General features: G+C 46.2%; 1 protein-coding gene across 2 annotated transcripts; it reads left to right on the plus strand.

Annotated features, from left to right (window-relative positions):
• The first annotated feature begins 4,507 nt into the window (after positions 1–4,507).
• YWHAH (tyrosine 3-monooxygenase/tryptophan 5-monooxygenase activation protein eta) lies at positions 4,508–16,064 on the plus strand. Of its 2 annotated transcripts, none has more exons than XM_072723289.1 (2): positions 4,508–4,844; positions 14,587–16,064. In XM_072723289.1, the coding sequence occupies exons 1-2, from the start codon at positions 4,758–4,760 to the stop codon at positions 15,238–15,240; spliced, it is 741 nt and encodes a 246-aa protein (XP_072579390.1). In that variant the 5' UTR covers positions 4,508–4,757; the 3' UTR covers positions 15,241–16,064. The 2 variants fall into 2 exon arrangements, with proteins under 2 accessions (XP_072579390.1, XP_072579389.1); XM_072723288.1 differs by lacking the exon at positions 4,508–4,844 and adding an exon at positions 5,401–5,902.
• The last annotated feature ends 3,771 nt before the right edge of the window (positions 16,065–19,835 follow it).

Here is a 19,835-nt window from a genome sequence, read left to right on the forward strand (position 1 = left end):
GTGAGATAGTTAATATGAGTGGAAAACTGTTGACCCTTGACCAGCTACTGCTCATGCTGGTGGTGGTGGTACCATTGTTTGGGGTTGGCAAGACTGCCTGGGCAGCAAGAGGTCTGCATTTGGGGGGAAAAAAACCCCTAAAATCCTATCTGCGTGACATGAATCTGTGGGCAGGCAGCACATACTGCTCAAGATGGTAACCATGCCGACAGTGTGAAAGCCATCTTTCCAGAGCAGTACCTAGGTCTCCTTTGTAGTATGTCCCTTGGTGTCCAGACTTCTCAGGGAGCTCAGAATGTCCCAGAGTACCCGAGGGAAAAAAAACCCAAAAAAGCAGGACGTGCCTTTTCTGGGTCACCTATTCACTCAGCTCTGGCGAGGGTTCTGGCATTGCTTTGGAAATCCAGTCCTGCAGGAGGAGCAGTCATCAGCCCTTGCTCAGGGTGGGATGCAGCAAGGAATCATCTGTTCTATGGTCATGATGGCTGGTGCCTCCCGTGTGCTGCCACAGTGCAGGTAAGGAACATAGGTGCTCTTGCTGATCTCCGACCCAAAGAAATAGGTATCGTTAATCCTGTTTTAGGTACTTGTCCAAAGGTACTCAGCTGGTAACTGGCAGAGTAGAATTTGAAACAAAGTTCAGATCCTTCTTCCCCAACATGCACACCACTCACATGTCCTTGGGTAGCCAGGGGCAGTTTGCTCTGTTCCCTGAGCGAGACCCTGTACCAGATGAAGATGCAGCAGACCTGGCCGCTGCACTGAGGATTTGCTCTGAGCTCTGGGCAACACAGTGTGTTTGGCCTTAAGCATTAGTCTCCTTGACCTGGTTTGGGGGCTCTCTGGAGCTGTTCAAAGGCCATGTTTACTGATGGGACTTAGAGCCCTGGGAGTTGATGTCCCGTCCAAGGCAGCTGTCCTGAGCTTTATTTATGAGAGGCTTTCAGGAGTTGGCAGCCCTTTCCAGAGGATGAAGATGGGTGCTGGTCAGAGCCTACAGGTAGGGGGGCTTGTGGGTACTTTTTACAATCTGAAGGACCCTGAAAGGGAGTCACACCTTGAGTCCTTTTTTTTAAAATTTTATTTATTTATTCATGAGAGACAGAGAGAGAGGCAGAGACATAGGCAGAGGGAGAAGCAGGCTCCATGCAGGGAGCCCGACATGGGACTCAATCCCGGGTCCCCAGGATCACATCCTGGGCCGAAGGTGGCGTTAAACCATTGGGCCGCTTCTCAGCTAAAATCACAGAGCAGGGATCCCTGGGTAGCGCAGCAGTTTGGCGCCTGCCTTTGGCCCAAGGCATGATCCTGGAGACCCAGGATCGAGTCCCATGTCGGGCTCCTGGTGCATGGAGCCTGCTTCTCCCTCTGCCTGTGTCTCTGCCTCTCTCTCTCTCTCTCTCTGTGTGTGACTATCATAAATAAATAAAAATTAATAAAAATCACAGAGCAGTTATATGACTACTCAAATCATGGAACATTTTTAAACCAGTTTACTCATCTGTAAGATGGGAATGGAAACTGTACCTACCATACAGGGGAATCTGTACCTACCTTACAGGGGAATCTTGAGGGAAAAAAATATACCCATTTCTGCAAAGCTCCTTGCCCAGAATATGGCATATGTTCTTTCAAGAGTGGGCGTGGATGAAGTCACCCAGGATGGGATGGAGTAAGAAAAGCAGAGGGCCTGGGGCAGAGCCCTGCAGAACCCCAGTATTTTAGGGCAGGCTGAGAATACAAGCCCACATAGGAGACCAGAGAAGAGGAACAACAGAGCAGCAGAGGGAACCCAGAAGAATACAGGGTCATGAAAGCTTGGAGGAGAGCCTGTCTAGGAAGGGGGAGCAGTTGTGCCCAGTGTATTCAAAGGGGCCACGAAGGTTAGAACTATGAAATGACCTTGGAGTGACAATAGGAGGCCACTGGTGGCCACAGTGAGAGGTAATAGAGTAGAAACAGACCCAGAATATATACTGAGCTTGAGGGATGGTGGGAGGTGAGGACGTGGAGACAGCGAACTTTGGTAAAAAGGAAAGAAAAGCTTCATGGGAGAACCAAAGCGTCCCCCATTTGACAGAATTAGAATGCCCTAGTCTACCTAATTTTCACTGTTTTGAAATCAATCTGAGCCCAATATGACCAGAAAAGCTAGAAGGGCTGTAACCTCTCTAAGAGCTGGAATGAACCACCAAAATCCTCCCGTCAGCACTGACCCTCCTCCCACCTCTCACTGGAACCCCATTTTCATGGAGGGTGGGGTGGACAATTAATTATCATTTATCATGTTCTTTAAAGATATCCACCAGGGGAAAGATCAGCCTAGTTTGTTAACCTCAATTCCATTTGTAGTTAGCAAAGGTGACTCTTTAAAGCACGGTGAGGGATCCCTGGGTGGCTCAGTGGTTGAGCATCTGCCTTTGGTTCAGGGCGTGATCCCAGTCCAGGGATCGTGTCCCACGTCGGGCTCCCTGTGAGGGGCCTGCTTCTCTCTCTGCCTATGTCTCTGCCCCTCTCTGTGTCTCTCATAAATAGATAAAATCCTTTTTTTTTTTTTTTTTTTTTTTAGATAAAATCTTAAAAAAAAAAAAAAAAAGCAGCACGGTGCAACCTGCAGTGGGAACCTTCTCCCAGATGCACACTCAAATCCTGTTTCATGGGTACTGAGGTCCTCATTTTAGCATCACAGTGAGGAGAAGGTGGCTCAGAGGCAGGAGACCTAGTATGGGGACCCCAGCTCTAACTCACTGTGCAAACTGAGGTTCACCTCTTCTGCCCCTAGTTTCCTGCCTCAGTTTCTCATGGGATAAACGGTCAGATGACAGTGACTCTAAATGTCCTGGCACCTTGGACATTTTAGGATTTCTCTTCTATGGTGCATTTAACAGTCTTTCAGGTTTAATTGCTAGATAGTAAAACTAAGGTCCAGTTCCTGTCTTCTCCCTGCAAATGCATCTTACTCTTCAGAGCAAGATTCTTGGCTCAAAATACGACTTCCACACCTCTTCTGGTTCCCAGGGATCCAGGGATAATGAGTCAAATCTTCAGACTGGCACTTAAAACACTCCATTATTTCATTTTGCCCAACCTCATTTCCCACTGCCCACCTCTCAGATTTTCTGTCCTCACTGCCAAGCCTTTGCCTGTGCTGGACCCCACTCCCTTATACCTTTTCCCTCTCATCTCCCACAAGGTTCAGCTTACCTGCACTTACCTATTTAGATATAGCTTATCAGACAAGAGGATGTATCCTTATTCTGTAGCTACTCCTTCCCCCAGTGCTGAGCACGCAATAAAATTCTCAAAGAGACTAAGGTCCCTTCTCCTGTGCTACCCTTGGGATGTTGTACTTGAGTGAGGCTATGTTTCAGTCATTGAGATTTTCCTAGTTTGTCCGAGGCCCAGCCTTGGGGCCTGGCATGAGTGGCCCTCAGCAAAGAATGCCACAACTGGGACGCCTGGGTGGCTCGGTGGTTGAGCCTTGCCTTTGGGCGAAAGGGCGAAATCCTGAGGTTCCAGGACTGAGTTCCGCATGGAGCTCCCTGCAGGGAGCCTGCTTCTCCTCTGTCTCTGCCTCTGTGTCTCTCACGAATAAAAATAAAATCTCAAAAAAAAAAAAAAAAAAAAAAAGCCACAACTGGGAGGGCTTAGAGACCAGTCAGCCCATCCAACCCCCTCTTTGCCAGAGGGAAGTTCAGACTGGGTTTGAACTCAGATCCTGGCTTCACCACTTACAGGCTGTTTTAACCTTGAGCAAGTCACTAATCTGGCTTGAAAACGGGGAGACCAGCTGTGTCCACCTGAGGGGTGTGGGTTGGGAGGATTATGTTTATGCCCATACGGGCCTAGCACTGGGCTGGGTAGGTAGGTCGTGGACATTACTCCTCCCAGCCAGCGCCCCCCTCCCCGTCCCTCCTCTGGTGGCGGCCCAGTGCCGCAGCCCGGTGGGTGTGAGAGGCGGGCGGGGTGCGGTCCGCAGAGTCCAGGCCCCACGGAGCCCGGGGCGGCACAGATGCTCCCAGTGCAGGGCGCGTCCCCACGGAGCGCCCCGGCCAGCCTGGGATCTAGGCCTGCAAGGCGGCGGGGGCGCCCCGGCCCGCCCCCTGGGGCGCGCGGCCTCCTGGCTTCTCAAACCGTACGGTTATTTGCTCTTTTGGGTCCTCCTCAAGGCAGACCTGCAAGGAGGGGCCATGACACTGAGCTGCCTGCGCAGCCACCGTCACCGCGCCCCCTCCCAGGCCCGGGCCCGGGCTCCGCAGTCCCCACCCCACTCCTTCTCCCACCTCCACCTCTGCGGCGGTAAAATGCAGCACTCGCAGAGCGCCTGCGCAGCTCTCGGGCGGGGCGGCGGCGGCGGCGGCGGCGGCGGCGGCTATTTATAGTAGGTGACGTCACCTTGAAATAGACCGTTAGGGCCGGCCCGCCCTTCCCCCCTCCCACTCCCGCCGCTCCCCGCCGCCCGGCCCGGCGGCTCCCACTGCGCAGGCGTCCTCCGCCCTCCCATCCCCCCCCGCGCGGCCGCCTGTCCTCCCTCGGCGGCGGCGGCGGCGCGAGCCACAGCGTGCGGGGCGAGCCAGCGAGAGGGCGCGAGCGGCGGCGCTGCCTGCAGCCTGCAGCCTGCAGCCTCGGCCGGCCGGCGAGCCAGTGCGCGTGCGCGGCGGCGGCCTCCGCGGCGACCGGGGAGCGGACGCACGGACCGGCGAGCGGGCGAGCGGGCGAGCGGTGCGGGCGCGAGGCGAGGCCGAGCCACGAGCGACATGGGCGACCGAGAGCAGCTGCTGCAGCGGGCGCGGCTGGCCGAGCAGGCGGAGCGCTACGACGACATGGCCTCCGCCATGAAGGCGGTGAGCGCGCCGGGCCGGGCGGCGTAGGGGAGGGACGGGCGGCTGGGCGGCAGCTCCCTCCGGGCCCGGGGCGATCCCGCGACCTCGCTGGGCGCGGCCGCCCGCCCGGAGCCCGCGCGCGCTTCCCGCGCCGCCCCGCCCCGCCCCGCCATTTCCTGCGGCCGGGCCGGGCCGGGGTGGGGTCGGGGCGGGGCGGGGCGGGGGGGGACACAGCCCCTCGGGGACGGTTGGGCCACAGTGGCCCCTGGCGGGCGGGGGTCGCCGCGTCCCAGCCCGGAGCCGGGGGTGGGGGGAGGGGTGCCCGCCTTCCTCGTCCTAGACCGTTCCGCCCGGGCCGGGGCTCCCCTCCCTTTCGCCTGCCTCCGTAACCCCAACTTGCAATACGGAGTCACCCAGTGAGCGGCTCCCCGCCTGCCACGACCTCGAGTCCGTGAGATTCCGATCCGTAATACGCTCCGCCCGCCCGCTGCGTTCGCGTTCCGTCTTCCCACGCCTGGGTCCGGCTTTGTGTGCGAAGACCCCCACCCCCACCCCCACCCCCACCCCCCTGCAGTCTAGACGTGGACGCCAGCGCGAGGGCGGAGGGCGCAGGAGCGCGGCGGGGGTGGGACCCCACTCCCAGGTTTTCGAGGCAGCGGGCATCTGTCCGGAGATCAAATGGGACGTGACTTCTTGGCAAGACAGGGCTGTCTGTGTGCCTTTGCATTCCCGAGACCCACCCGCCTCCCCCCTCCCCCTCCCCCTCCCCCCTCCCTAGATTGATTCTGCAGCTTGATTTCCGGCGAAGGAGTCGTGCCCAGCCACACCCTAGCACATACCGTGATCAGGCACCTGCATAGATGAGTCCCCGTTATCCTCTTACTGCCCCTCTGTCTTCTAACTTTATTTTACGTTTTCTCTAAATGAACATTACTTCTCCGCGTCAAGGTCACACAGTGGTAGAGCTACAACTGACGGCCACCAACCTGCTGTGTTCAACCAGTGTACATCATCCTCCGGAGACCTGGGAGGATCCGCCTGGGCCCCACCTTAGACCTAAAGATTCTGCAACTCTAGGGGTAGGACTCCGAAATCTACACCCTAACCAGCGCTTATGGCCATCTTTAGCAGGCTGAAGCTTGACACTTACCCGATTTAAGGCTCGTTTGTCCTCTTGCTGGCCTTGTGACATTTCTCATTCATCTACAAATTGAGAGGCTTGCTAAAATTTCAGAATCTTTTGAAAAGCTGCTTTTTCAAAAGCTGCTTTTAAGGCTTTTGATATTAATATCATTTGAAATACGTTGAGGTCAGTATTTAGGATTAACCCGCTAAGGAAGACACTTGAAGAGGTATCTTTCCTGTGGTGTCCTTGTTACACATTGCACTAGGTGTGTTTGGAAACCACTACTGCCACTCATTTGTTGATTCATTGGTGATCCTGATTCGAGCACTGGCATGGTGTCACGGGTTAGATAGTCTAAACCAGGGACAGTCTAGATCTGGGATCTGAATGAAGTCTTTATAATTCAGGGGACCTTCTTTAAGGATGTAAATGTAAAAATATATTAATTTTGCAAATTTTACAGAAACAACTGTGTAAATGTATTTTCTCTGAAGGTTCTGAGCTTAATTTCCTTTGGGATAAGAGCCACTTCCGTTCACACAGCAAGCCACACTCGAATGAGTGTCTTTTTCCCCAGTAACAAAGTGGTAATAGGATTGTGTAGGCTGAGGCCTCTCTAGACGTTTTAGTGAGGCCCTTGTTCACCCAGTGAATGGGGCTTAAATAAAGGTGAGTTGAGTGTCTAGGAAGAACATTCTGGAGCTCTGGGAAACCTGAGGCACCTTGAAATGGGAAGTAGGGAAAGGATTGAGAGATGTAACTAGAATAAAATACAGTTTAGAGAGAAAAAAAATTGGCTTTCTGGTCTTCATAAGCAGGCTTGAATCATGCTATCCTGTAGCTAGAGATATAGGTTCACAGATTTTCCCTGAGGCCCAAAGGTAGTATTTTGCAAACTAATAGACCCTTCTGTGTGTGGAGAATCTGTAATATCTATCTGAAATGATTGATGGGTTGGATAAGCCATCCAGCATTGAAAAATCAATCCAAGCTCCAATGATGTCATCTGAGAATTGTGATCAATCATTCCCTCAATGTAATTCCTTTTAAAAAGTCAGAAATTATTTTGTCATCTAAATTAATGGAATATATTCATTGGAAAGGACTTTACAAGCTTTAGTGGAAGACCGTTTCTTAGGCTTTACCTATAAAGTTGATATTTGTACATTCTTAATGTTCTTGGGGAGACTCAGTCCCCATTTTATTAATATAGTAGGCTTAAAGTAGAGCTTTGGAAAAAGGGAAACTCCAGTAACCCTTTGGGTTTATGTGGGCTTTCTTCAGGGTGGTGGAAGGGAAGGTAAGTAGACTGCTCTAGGGTAGATGGAGCAGCACGCCCGAGTGAGGAGATGTTCTGATGTCACCACTCTGTAACCTCGAAACTTAACATCTCTTGGCTTCCAGTCCTTTGCAGGGTAAAACTAGTAATGTTGGGGTTACTATCGAGTCATTTTTCTGTCTTTATTCTTCTAATTTGTTTTCTGTTCTCTTTATAATTTAAATGGTCACCTAATAATAATGCCTGCCTGTAATCATTGATGTTCGTATCAGCATCACCTGGAGGATGGTGTCGGTAAGCTTTAAGAAAAATCATGCGTATTGGAAACAATGGTGTTGCCTCAAGTCACTTGAGAACCGAAGTTCCCTGCCTTACCCCATCCTTTGAAGAGGCAAGAAATGCTTCTGAAGCGAAGTAAAGGAGGGTCTTCAGGATCTCTTCATCTCATACCTAGCAGCTTACAAAGAGTGTAATAGTGGGAAGAAGCATTGTGAAAGATTGTAAGAACTTAGGTGCTCTCTAGGCTGGGCTTGGAACGACCTTACCCAAATCGTAACCTCTGAAAAGCGGATACTATACCATCTTGTGAGAAAGTGAAATAAACTGGAATAAACCTGTAAAGGGGGATGAAAGTGTCTGTGCATTAGACTAAGTGATTTAAGGAAAGAGTGTAAATAACCAGATTACTGGTGAATGAATACTCGTGGGTAGACATAATTCATTCACATCTCTTATTGCCTCAAGTCATCTATTTTATATAGATTGTAATTTTGAGTTTATAAAACATCAGAATTAGTTAGGAAAGCATGGTGTATTTTAACATTGATACACAGTTGATTACAAAAGTTGGCAAAGGACAGAGAAACACATCTGAAGGCTTGAAGAATTATCTATAGAAATTTTAAGTGCAGGAACAAAGCTGCAGCTTAAAGAAACAGCCTGAGAGGAAGAGGCACTTGGCCTAACCAGTGGCAAAAAAACTCTTATTCCAACAGCTGTGAGTTTATGGGAGGTGGGCGAATGAGCAGGTGGTGTATAAAAGGAGAGCTCGGCTGAGTTGCTCAGGGTGAGACATAACCCGTGTTGCAGATATTAAAACTAAGGATGATTTTGAGGTGTACCAAAATTGTGGTTAGTGTGAAATCTTAAAGCCACATCAGTGCTGTAGTTAGAAATACGTATAAACTAGGGAGTACTATTTCCCACCAAGTGGTCATTTGTAATGTAAGTATTGCTTTGCCATATACTGGCTGAGAAAGAAAAGAAGGTTCTGGATTCTTGCAGTAGCCTGCATTAAAAGGACTTCAGATGGTGAATAGTTCAGAGCCTTGCCTGGAATTTCATATTAGTGGTAGATGCAGTGTCACATTTTCAGAAGTGGTTTGGGAGGAGACACCCCAAATGTGTTTCATCGAGTTTATGGAACTTAATCATTTTACCGAATAGGCATTCAGTAAATGGTTGGTGTTACTCCATGTGTACATTCTCACTTAATTTTCATAACTCTGGATGGGCTAACTCGGGATAGTTAACTTCGTTTTACAAATGAGATTTAAAGAGGTTAATTTTCTCGATGTCAGGTTGTAAAACCAAGATTTGAACTCTTTAATTTAGAATTCTCACTTTAACCTTGCAGGCCCTTTACACAGGTGGGCTTAGTGAACAAGTAATTTCATCTATCAGAAGTCATTTTTGCCAGGTTTGACTTCAAACAGAATCTACCACTGTGATTCTTAGCTATAGCAGGGGAGTGTAAAAGGCAGTCTAACACATGGGATTTGCTTGTTCTCCTGAAGAACAGGAGTTGTCTTTTTTTTTTTTTTTTAAGCTTAAGAAGCAAAGTATTAATTGAATTTGAATTCTTGCTATGAATTAAGAAGTGCAGAACTATGTTAAGTTGTACTTGGGGTATTTTAAGAAATTGCTTGGCACCAGTTTCTCCAAATTTTTTTTTTTTAAGTACATTTTATAAGCTGATGAGTCCTAACATTTCATTAGCTGGATTATTGGTAAAATTCCTCCCAGTATCCAGGTTGGAGCCACCTGTCTTCTACCCCACCACCCGGGTGCTCTTTTTGCTCCTGGCTGCAGTGGCTTTTCCCTCGGGGTCGGGGGCGGTGGCACTTCCCTGCCATCGGAACCTGGCATAGCTTCTGAAGCTTTCGGTGCTGCTGCCTCCAGGGACGGTAGCATGCAGTAATGCCATTCAGATGGCTTGTATTTAATCCTTGCCAATTCCTACAAAAATGTTCAGTTTTGTCAAGAGGAAGAAAAGGCAGTCTCTCCATGATACAAAGGTGGCGCTTTTGACTAATGTTAAGCTTTGAGTGGATATTAACTACCTGAACTCAACTGCTCTAAGCTTGAAGTGTAGCTTCTCTTTGGCTTTCTAGAACTGCACCCTCACCCTGGTGAGGACAGGGAGCAGTCTTTCCAGGCCTGGGCAAGTGGTGACAGATGGGTACTTTACCAGCCTGGGACTAGGCAGTCTTCACTTTGAAGGTAGTAAATTGGGAAGAGTCTGCCAAAAAAGCTTTCATCCCCTGCCTCATGTCCCCCCCCCCCCCTTTTTTTTTTTTAATACATAACAGGGCTCTGCCAAAGAAGCTTGAAGATTTTATGCTGTGAATATGTTTACCTTATTGTTCCTGAGAATTATTTTCTCCCATTGTAAACTCTTATATCAAAAGCAGGCTTGTTGGTAGCAAGTGGGTGTGGGTAAAAGTATAAAAGATGGGCTATAAAGGATGGGAGTGCCCTTCAGAAGTAACATTTACCCTGACTTTAGTGATGCGGCCTGGCAGTCCAGGGGTGGCATTTTTTGTTTGCTCAGTATTACTTTTGAAGTTGAATGTTTCCCAGATTAAGAACTTTAAGTTTCCCAAATAGTCCCTGTGCTATTTTTGGCAGTGGATCTATTTTTACTCACAAACACATAGTTTATTGCCTGGTGAGTTAGTGGGAGGAGGCCCTTAGGGATTTTTGAGTAAGCGAATGGTGTCATAGGAAGATAGATGAGTTAGTAGCCTATCAGGTTATTTGTAACTTTTAGTACTGCTGTGTAGTCTCAGAGCAGAGGCAATGGGGTGAAATGAGTGCCCCCCCCCCCCCCCCCCCCCCCTCGGCTGGGAGCTGGTGCAGCCAAAGGCAGCAGTATGGTATGGACATCAGTCAGATGGCTGGCCTGGCCTGGAGTCCAATCCTTTTTTTTTTTTTTTTTTTTTTTTTTCTGGAGTCCAATCCTTAAAGGAAGTGGAGAGATGGGCCTTTTTAAATGGGGAATGGTCTGGTGACTTAAGGTTTTCAGAGAGTGTAAGTGGGATTAAGTGGGGTGGGAGGTGGGCAGGCAAACAGGAAGGCAGAAAGGCTGTGAACAGAGGTGAGAAGCCTGTTAAGAGTGGTGCAGCCACATGAAGACTTAGTGTCTGGAATGGCTGCCCTGAGGGTAGCTGATGTGTGGCAGAAATGAGGGTGTGTTGAAACTGGTTGGAGTAGAGAGCAGATTGAGAACCATTGGGCAGGTCTGTCTTGAAAATTCTGTCTTGTTTTTGCTTCATGTTCCCAGTTAGAAACCATTTGGAAACTTGAAATTGTAAAGCTGCACTAAATCACCTCCGTAGACTACCGCATGCAGATGACCATCCAGCTGCTTTAGTATCTGTGTGGTTGGGACTAGTGGTTTTTGTTTCTTTCCATTGCACTACATTGCCTCCCAGTGTCTGCTGCTCTTAGTGTGTGACCAGACTTTCCCTTCGCTTTCCTATCTCCAGTATGGAATTGGAAATATTGGGAACTGATGCTGACTAATACTTATAAAGGTTATTCGTCCTAGGTATCACCAATCAAGACTGGCTGCAAATCTTGTTTGTTTTAATAGGCCATCTGATTTCGCCTCAGTCTATACTTTTCCAATCTTGGGAAAGCTCAGTTTCCTTTAGTTATCCAGTCAAGTAATGATCTTCCTCCCATAAGTTTCCCTTTCTTAACTGAGTTGTAACCCAAGAGTATTAAAAATACTATTTAAACGTATCCAGTTTTTTCCTAGTTAGGCCCTGGCTGGGTTCTAAGAACAATGCTTGCTTAGCTGTTAGTCACACTCAGCTGATGCTGATAGTGATTCATTCAGACTGGCAGGAACCCAGATGATTGTTACATAAACACTAATATTCCTAGTAAATGACTTTTCTTGTGAAGGTGTCATACATATTGCCCAGTAGCCTTTTTAGGTAGTTTATTCCTGATGCACAAGGGCTGCATGAATTCTTGAAACACAGATACAACTAAATTTCATTTACATTGATAACAACCTCATGCCTTCCCACACCTTTTATTTTGCTCAGGAAAAATGGAATCCTAGAATATTAGAACTGAAGAGGTCCTTGGAAGTCATTTAGGCCATTGGCCCTTAGGTTACTTCTGATCCCCAGACAGCGTCATATAGCTAGTTCAGGCTAAACCCCACAGCTTTCTTAGTTTTGTTTTTGTTTTTGTTTTTGTTTTTTAAATTTTTTTTTAAAATTTATTTATTTATTTATGATAGTCACAGAGAGAGAGAGAGAGAGAGGCTGAGACATAGGCAGAGGGAGAAGCAGGCTCCATGCACTGGGAGCCCGACGTGGGATTCGATCCCGGGTCTCCAGGATCGTACCCCGGGCCAAAGGCAGGGGCCAAACCGCTGCGCCACCCAGGGATCCCTTTGTTTTGTTTTTGTTTTTGCTTTTGTTTTAGTAATGATACTGTCTATTGTACAAACACCCTGTGTGATATGTAAAGATATTTCACATATACACTCAATTTTAAAGATACACTCTGGGGAGTTATGTTGATATTTCTTTGTGACAATCTAATAAGCAGCTTTATTAGCCACAGGGTGAAATCTTAGTGACTCCTTATGGATATCATTTGCACTTTTATGTCAAGTGCCCTTAGATACATTTACTGCAGGATCTAAGAAACTCTTAGTTGTGTGCTTGCCTTCTGTTTTACTGAATATTGTCCTGGAAAAAGTGACTCATTTGAGAGGATTCAACAATCTGAGATTTGTCAGAGGATCAAAGATGGAATTTTGATTGATAAGGGTTCTTTCTTAAAAGACCAAATTAACAAGTATCTATAAAGTCTATATTCCCAGTAAACAAATGGGAGTGTTTGAAGAAACTCACTGGAGGAGAAAACCAAAAGGGTTACAGGTCTTCACCTGGATTTGAAGGGAGCGTGGATTTGGGGTTAGAAGATTACCCAGGACTGGGGCAGATAACCTAGAAAAAGTGAGGGGACCACTCACATCTGTGTGAGGAGGAATGAGGAACCTGGTGTGTAGGCAGCCCTCCTGGGGATGGGCAGAAGCAGCCTGTGGCCAAAGACCACCCTGAAGAACAAAGTGGGGTTGGGTTGATTGAGTAGGCAGAGGAGGAAAGACAATACAGGCTGGGGATTTGCAGCAAAAGAGTAGGGGTGCTGGGGCCAGGGAAATAGGAAAATTAGAAGATGAAGTTGGTATTTTTATTGGGGAAGGTGTTGCTGGTAGACAATGAAGAATGTGGCCTTTACACACAATGATTATATTTGTTGCTTATGCTCTTGAATTAATTTTTTTGAACTTTTTTAGAATTTCTGATTCTCCACTGCTCAGTCTTTCAATCCATGTTAAAGCATGTCTGGTTTTTTTTTTTTTTAAAGATTTTATTTATTTATTCATGATAGTCACAGAGAGAGAGAGACAGAGAGGCAGAGACACAGACAGAGGGAGAAGCAGGCCCCATGCAGAGAGCCCGACGTGGGATTTGATCCTGGGTCTCCAGGATCGCGCCCCGGGCCAAAGGCAGGCGCCAAACCGCTGCGCCACCCAGGGATCCCAAGCATGTCTGTTTTAATATGCTGTTAATAACTTTCTCCCCTGAACCTGGCTTTTCCCCCTGTCCCTCAATTTCAGGAATTTCTTTTTTCTTTGTTGAGTGTTTTATGGTTTCCTAAGAGTTTTCTTTTTTTTTTCCTGATAATTAAAGACCTTTACTGGTAAGTCATAAATTAAGGAATTCCCCTACTTTATAGAGGCCAGTTTAGAAAATTCGTGGCTTTCCTGGACCACGGACCCAGGTTTTTCTGATTCTAGGTCTGTATTAGTTTCCTTGGGCTGCCAAAAAAAGTACCACAAGCTCTTTTTTAAGATTTATTTATTTATTTATTCAGAGAGAGAGAGAGAGAGAGAGGCAGTGACACAGGCAGAGGGTGAAGCAGGCTCCATGCAGGGAGCCCAATGTGGGACTCGATCCTGGGTCCCCAGGATCACACCCCCGGACTGCAGGTGGTGCTAAACCACTGTGCCACCGGGGCTGCCTGCTGGGTAGCTTAAAACAGCAAATTATGCTGTTGCATTTGGGAAGGTTAGAAGTCCAAGATCAAGGTGTCAGCAGGCTGTACTCCTTCTGAAGGCATTAGGGAAGAACCTTTGCCTCTCTCTTAGCTTCTGGTGGCTCTTGGTAATCCTTGGTGTTTCTTGGCTGATAGACACATCACTCCAATCTCTGCCTCCATCATTACATGGCATTCTCCCTGTGTTTGTGTGTCTCCAAATCTCACACTCCTTATAAGGGCACCAGTCACTGGATTTAGGATCTAGCCTAATACAGGATGACCTCATCTTGACTTGATTACATCTGCAGAGGTCCTGTCCCCAATAAGGTCACAGTCACAGGACCAAGGGTTAGTACTTGAGTGTAACATTGGGAGACACAATTCAACAACACAACAAAGTCCAGCGCCCTTAGTACTACATACATAGCTGGCTTGCTTGGAGTTGGCATCATGAACTACCTAAAGAAAGTTACAGCTTGTAAAAATTAACATTTCTCCTTAACATAATCGGTGCTTCCATCCTTGATGGCCAGTCAGGGTTTCCTGTTAGGTAGGTCAAAGTAGAGCTTATAGCTGAGGAACTTTGCTTCCTTTGAGCAGCGGCTAGGGGCACGTTACTGTCACTAATGATTTGGCAAAGGAATTGTACGATCTTACTGTTGATAATACCTTTTGCAGAATAACTGAACCTCAGGGGTTTTTCATCCCCCCCTAGGTACCACCACAATTTTTCCATAATTGTCTTTATCCCCAAACCTCTGCAAGATGAAGGCAACACCTTGAAAGACCTGAATTATGAATTTCTCAAATCCCTTATCACTGAATATTTTATTTCAAGTATTTATTCTTCTTTTTAGACTACAGTCTTCTTTCAGACAGGATCTATGTCTGACTGGTTTGTCTCTAGCTTGTCTGTGCTGGTTGCTGATGAGGTTCAAAGGAACCTCATCTTTCTAAGATTTTTGGAATTGAATCTTAGTGTTTATCTTTTGGGGATTTTGCAGGTGACAGAGCTCAATGAACCTCTTTCCAATGAAGATCGAAACCTCCTCTCTGTGGCCTACAAGAATGTGGTTGGTGCCAGGCGATCTTCCTGGAGGGTCATCAGCAGCATTGAGCAGAAAACCATGGCTGATGGAAACGAAAAGAAATTGGAGAAAGTTAAAGCTTACCGGGAGAAGATTGAGAAGGAGCTGGAAACAGTGTGCAATGATGTCCTGGCTCTGCTTGACAAGTTCCTCATCAAGAACTGCAATGATTTCCAGTATGAGAGCAAGGTATTTTACCTGAAAATGAAAGGCGATTACTACCGCTACTTGGCAGAGGTAGCTTCCGGGGAGAAGAAAAACAGTGTGGTCGAAGCTTCTGAGGCTGCTTACAAAGAAGCCTTTGAAATCAGCAAAGAGCACATGCAGCCAACGCACCCCATCCGGCTGGGTCTGGCTCTCAATTTCTCCGTGTTCTACTATGAGATCCAGAATGCACCCGAGCAGGCCTGCCTCTTAGCCAAACAAGCCTTCGATGATGCCATAGCTGAGCTGGACACACTAAACGAAGATTCCTATAAGGACTCCACGCTCATCATGCAGTTGCTGCGAGACAACCTCACCCTCTGGACGAGCGACCAGCAGGATGAAGAAGCAGGAGAAGGCAACTGAAGAGTCTTCGGGTCTTGGGCCCTTCCCTTCACCCACCACCCCCCATCATCACTGATTCTTCCTTGCCACAATCACTAAATATCTAGTGCTAAACCTATCTGTATTGGCAGCACAGCTATTCAGAGCTGCTCTCCTGCCCTTTGGGAAGCAGTTTCAGATAAATCTTCATGGGCATTGCTGGATTGATGGTTGCTTTAAGCCCACAGGGGCTCCCTTTTTCCGAATTGTGCAGACAAGTGCGTTCTGAATGAGGCATTCTACTATGCCTGTTGATCTATGTGAAATCCAAGCAAAAGCAATGGGGAAGTTTAGAAAGGAGAGTTAGCCAACATAGGCTACAGTTGATATATAAATGATCCATTTAAAACAAGCTGATAGTGTTTTGTTAAGCAGTACATCTTGTGCATGCAAAAAATGAATTCACCCCTCCCGCCTCTTTCTTCAGCTAATGGAAAACTGTTAAGGGAAGCTGATTAAAAAGAGACCACTTGCTCCTTTCCATCAACTTTATAAGAAACTGTTTAACGTGAGGTTTCAGTAGCGCCTTGTTTTGCCTCTTTAAATTATGATGTGCACAAACCTTCTTTTTCAATGCAATGCATCTAAAGTTTTGATACCTGTAACTTTTTTTTTTTTTTTTTTTTGGTTGCAATTGTTTAAGAATCATGGATTTATTTTTTGTAACTCTTTGGCTATTGTCCTTGTGTATCCTGACAGCGCCATGTGTGTCAGCCCACGTCAATCAAGATGGGTGATTATGAAATGCCAGACTTCTAAATTAAATGTTTTGGAATTCAGTGGGTAAATAAATGCTGCTTTGGGGATTTTCTGTCTATGTGTAGTTTTCATTTCCCCCCCCTCTCAAGGAGCTCTCTTACCAGGTTACCATTTTGAATCCTGGTTTTAGTTTCAAGCACCAAAGCATTTTTAGCACAGTAGGTTTTCCTGCTCTCTAATTCCAATACACATTTTGCAGTATACACATAAGACTCATGAGTTTTCAGTTTTCTGTTAAACCATTTCACATGGCCTCTCATCCACTCTTCCTGATAACTGGTGCTTCTAGTATGGAAGCTGAGCAGACCAAAATGCTCAGTCTTCCTCTGTACAGCACCTGATCTGGTGAAAGGCCAAACCTTTGTTTAACTTGGGAAGGTGTAGCTTGACCCACCCTACTGAAATGTTGGTTGATATTTAACACTCAAGGTAGATACCGTGCTCATACATGTCCTCATTTTCTTCATACCCTTTATTAGATATAATAAAATGGGTTCCTGAAATAAGGTTTAGTTAAAAAAAAAAGCTTTGAGTATTCTTTAAAGTAGAAGAACTTCCATCTGCACTTAAAAAAGGAAAAGGCTGGACACCTTAAATTCTCTCCCATCCCATCTGTCTACCCCAAGGTTTCTCTTGAGGCTTAGCATTCCTAGCTAGACTTCATTCTCTGGTGATATGGGCTCGAACCCCTCGAATCCCTCGCAGTTCTGCAGCTTGGTGCCCAGAATGAAACGTGCTTAAGTGGATTGGTTCAATTTCACAAAGGTGTTAAGATACCTTTCTTAATCTTGACTAAAGCTTGACACTGGATTGGTGAGAATGGCCATGATCCAGTCTCTGTCCTTGAGCTTCCATTGTGGTGGAGCACGGACCTTTTAGGCCTTAGAAGTTTACCCTGTATGCTTATCCTGAAGTAGAGGTATGACCTATGTGCTCCTAACATACTCACTAGAAAGCCTGTTTCAGGTTGTCCTAATTGCTAGCTAAAGTGGTTATTGAGTTTCACTTTAGTTAGTAGGTCAGGGTTTTTTTGTTTTTGTTTTTAAGATTTTATTTATTCATGAGAGACAGAGGCAGACACACAGGCAGAGGGATACAGCAGGCCACAAGCAGGGAGCCCAATGTGGGACTCCATCCCAGGTCTCCAGGATCACACCTTGGGCTGAAGGCGGTTCAGTCCGCCTTCAAAAACCGCTGAGGGCCACCCCCCCCCCCCCCCCGGGTCAGTTATTTTAAAGCTACCAGCTTTATGTGGCCAAGATACTTAACTGTGATAATCCTGTAAACATTAAAACTCAACTACATTTGAAATGCCCTTCACAGAAAGAGCTTTAGGAAAAGCACTCATGTTTTCATTTCATAGGTGTTTTATGAGAAGTTTCGTCCCCACCTTGCAAATGAAGAAAGCTGAGGTGCAGAGGTTGTGAGTGAACCTTTGGCATTCATGCAGCTGGTAAGCCACAGAGGATGGCTTAAGACTTCTAATCCAGAGTTCTAAATGCCCTGGGTTCTGACAGTGTCATGCTCCAGGCAGCCTTGACAAACCACACAACTTTTTGAGACTTCTATCTCTTGTTTTTTAGTAAGTATAGGATTTGTAGTATGTTTTCATTCAACTCAAAGTACTCTGTGTAAGGCATCTTTGGGAACGGGAGTATGGGAATGTAAGCACACATAATTACACTTCAGCCCCGCAAGTGATAAATAGTTTTGAGAGCACCTGGGGGAACTATAGATTACATATGCCATATACTTGGAAGGCTTCTCTATTAAAAAAAATCAAATCTTTTGTTTTGCACACTCATGTTTTAAAACTTGTCAGGATAAATTTATGAAATGATAGGGTCGTCTCAATGTTACAGGAGGGGTAATGAAATGGCTTTCCCAGAGTCATACCGGAAAATTGGTAATAGAACCCAGACTAGCATCCAGATTCTTTAAGTCCTCTTTACTATGCTCTTGGGATGGAGAAGGAAAAATGTGGCATACATTCCATTCTGGGGACACTTTCACTGCTTTTAATGTTTTCATTTGGAGTTGAAGGAATTTTACTAGCCCCATACTGGTTTCCCATTTTCCCCTACAAGCCCAAAGCCTTTTCTTCTTGCTCCTGAAATATTTTTCTTCTTTTAATATTCTCCTTGCATTGCCCCAACACCCAGATATTAAATTGGTGCTGTTGCTTCAGATTTTCAGTAACTCCTCAAGCCCTGCTCAAAAAACCATTTGTTTCAATTGGAAGAAAGGGTATTGGATTCTTTTTTTTTTTTTTTTTTAAGTTTGTATTTTAATCATCTAGTGCTCATGACAAGGAGTGCTCTTCTTAATTGCTATTACCTATTTAACTCCTTCTCACCTCCCCTCTGGTGACCATCAGTTCTCTATAATTAAGAGTCTGTTTCTTGGTTTGTCTCTTTTTCCCTTCGTTTTGTTTCTTAAATTCCACATACGGAGGATCCCTGGGTGGCTCAGTGGTTTAGCGCCTGCCTTTGGCTCAGGGCGTGATCTTGGAGTCCCGGGATTGAGTCCCACATCAGGCTCCCTGCATGGAGCCTGCTTCTCCCTCTGCCTGTGTCTCTGCCTCTCTCTCTCTCTGTGTCTCTCATGAATATAAATAAAATCTTAAAAAAAAAATTCCACATATGCGTGAAATACAGTATTTGTCTTTCTCTGATTTGTTTCACTTAGCATAATCTCTAACTCCATCCCTGTTGCACATGGCAAGATTTCACTCTTTTTTTATGACTGAATATGGCTGTGTGTGTATCACATTTTCTTTATCAATCAATGGACATTCGGGCTGCTTCAGGGTATAAGATTCTTGATAATGGAGCTATTGTCAGGTAAAAATATTTGGCTATCTTAAATCTCTCCAGACTGGGGAGTCCTAGATGTCTCTTGGGTCTGTAAATGAGGCTGTATTCTGACTTTGGGGTCCGCCACACCGTCTTCTATACATTCTTACAGACAGTTTTCACTTCTCAGGAGACCCTCCAGGGAAGCACAAACCCAGAATCACAGCTGGCTGGGGCTTAACAGATCATCTTCCTTTATAAAACCCAGTCATTAGGCTGATGAAAACAACCATTTCAAATACCTACTAGGTTCTGTATACTTTAGGTGTGTGGTCTCTGGATCTTCATGGCACCCCTGGAAGGTAGGAATGATAATTTTTTAACAGGAAAACAGATATCAGGTGGTATGAGGTACACAGTAAGAGTAACGCTGAGATTAAAACAGGCAGTCCTCCAAGGCTCTTTCCACTATACCATGTTTTTAAAATTTCTCTCCATCTGGAGAAAAGGAGTCCTAGGAAAGTACAATAGCTTGCCTTCCTTCCTCTCTTGTCTCTCCTCTTCCTTTTCCAGTCTATCCACCATCCCACTCAAATCAAATCTTTTTTTTTTTTTTTTCATATGAGAAAGGGAGACAGAACATGGGAGACTCCTAACTCTGGGAAACAAACAAGGGTGGTGGAAAGGGAGGTTGGCAGGGGGTGGGGGTGAATAGGTGACGGGCACTGAGGGGGGCACTTGATGGGATGAGCACTGGGTGTTATTCTATATGTTGGCAAATTGAACACCAATAAAAAATAAAATATATATATATTTAAGAAAAAATATAAATAAATAAATAAATAATCCTTTTTTTCAGGCCTAATGAAATGCTGTCTGTTATGAAACCTCTGATCTGTCTGGGAGCCTCCACCAGTGACTTTGGATTAGTCTTTGCATTATTATTCTGAATTACTGTGCACCTCTACTGGGCCATAGAACTCTATTGTGCATAGTGGAGTAAGGGCTCCAAGATTCGGGTGA

This window comes from Vulpes vulpes, chromosome 10 (genome assembly GCF_048418805.1).
Source record: "Vulpes vulpes isolate BD-2025 chromosome 10, VulVul3, whole genome shotgun sequence".
NCBI lineage: Eukaryota > Metazoa > Chordata > Mammalia > Carnivora > Canidae > Vulpes > Vulpes vulpes.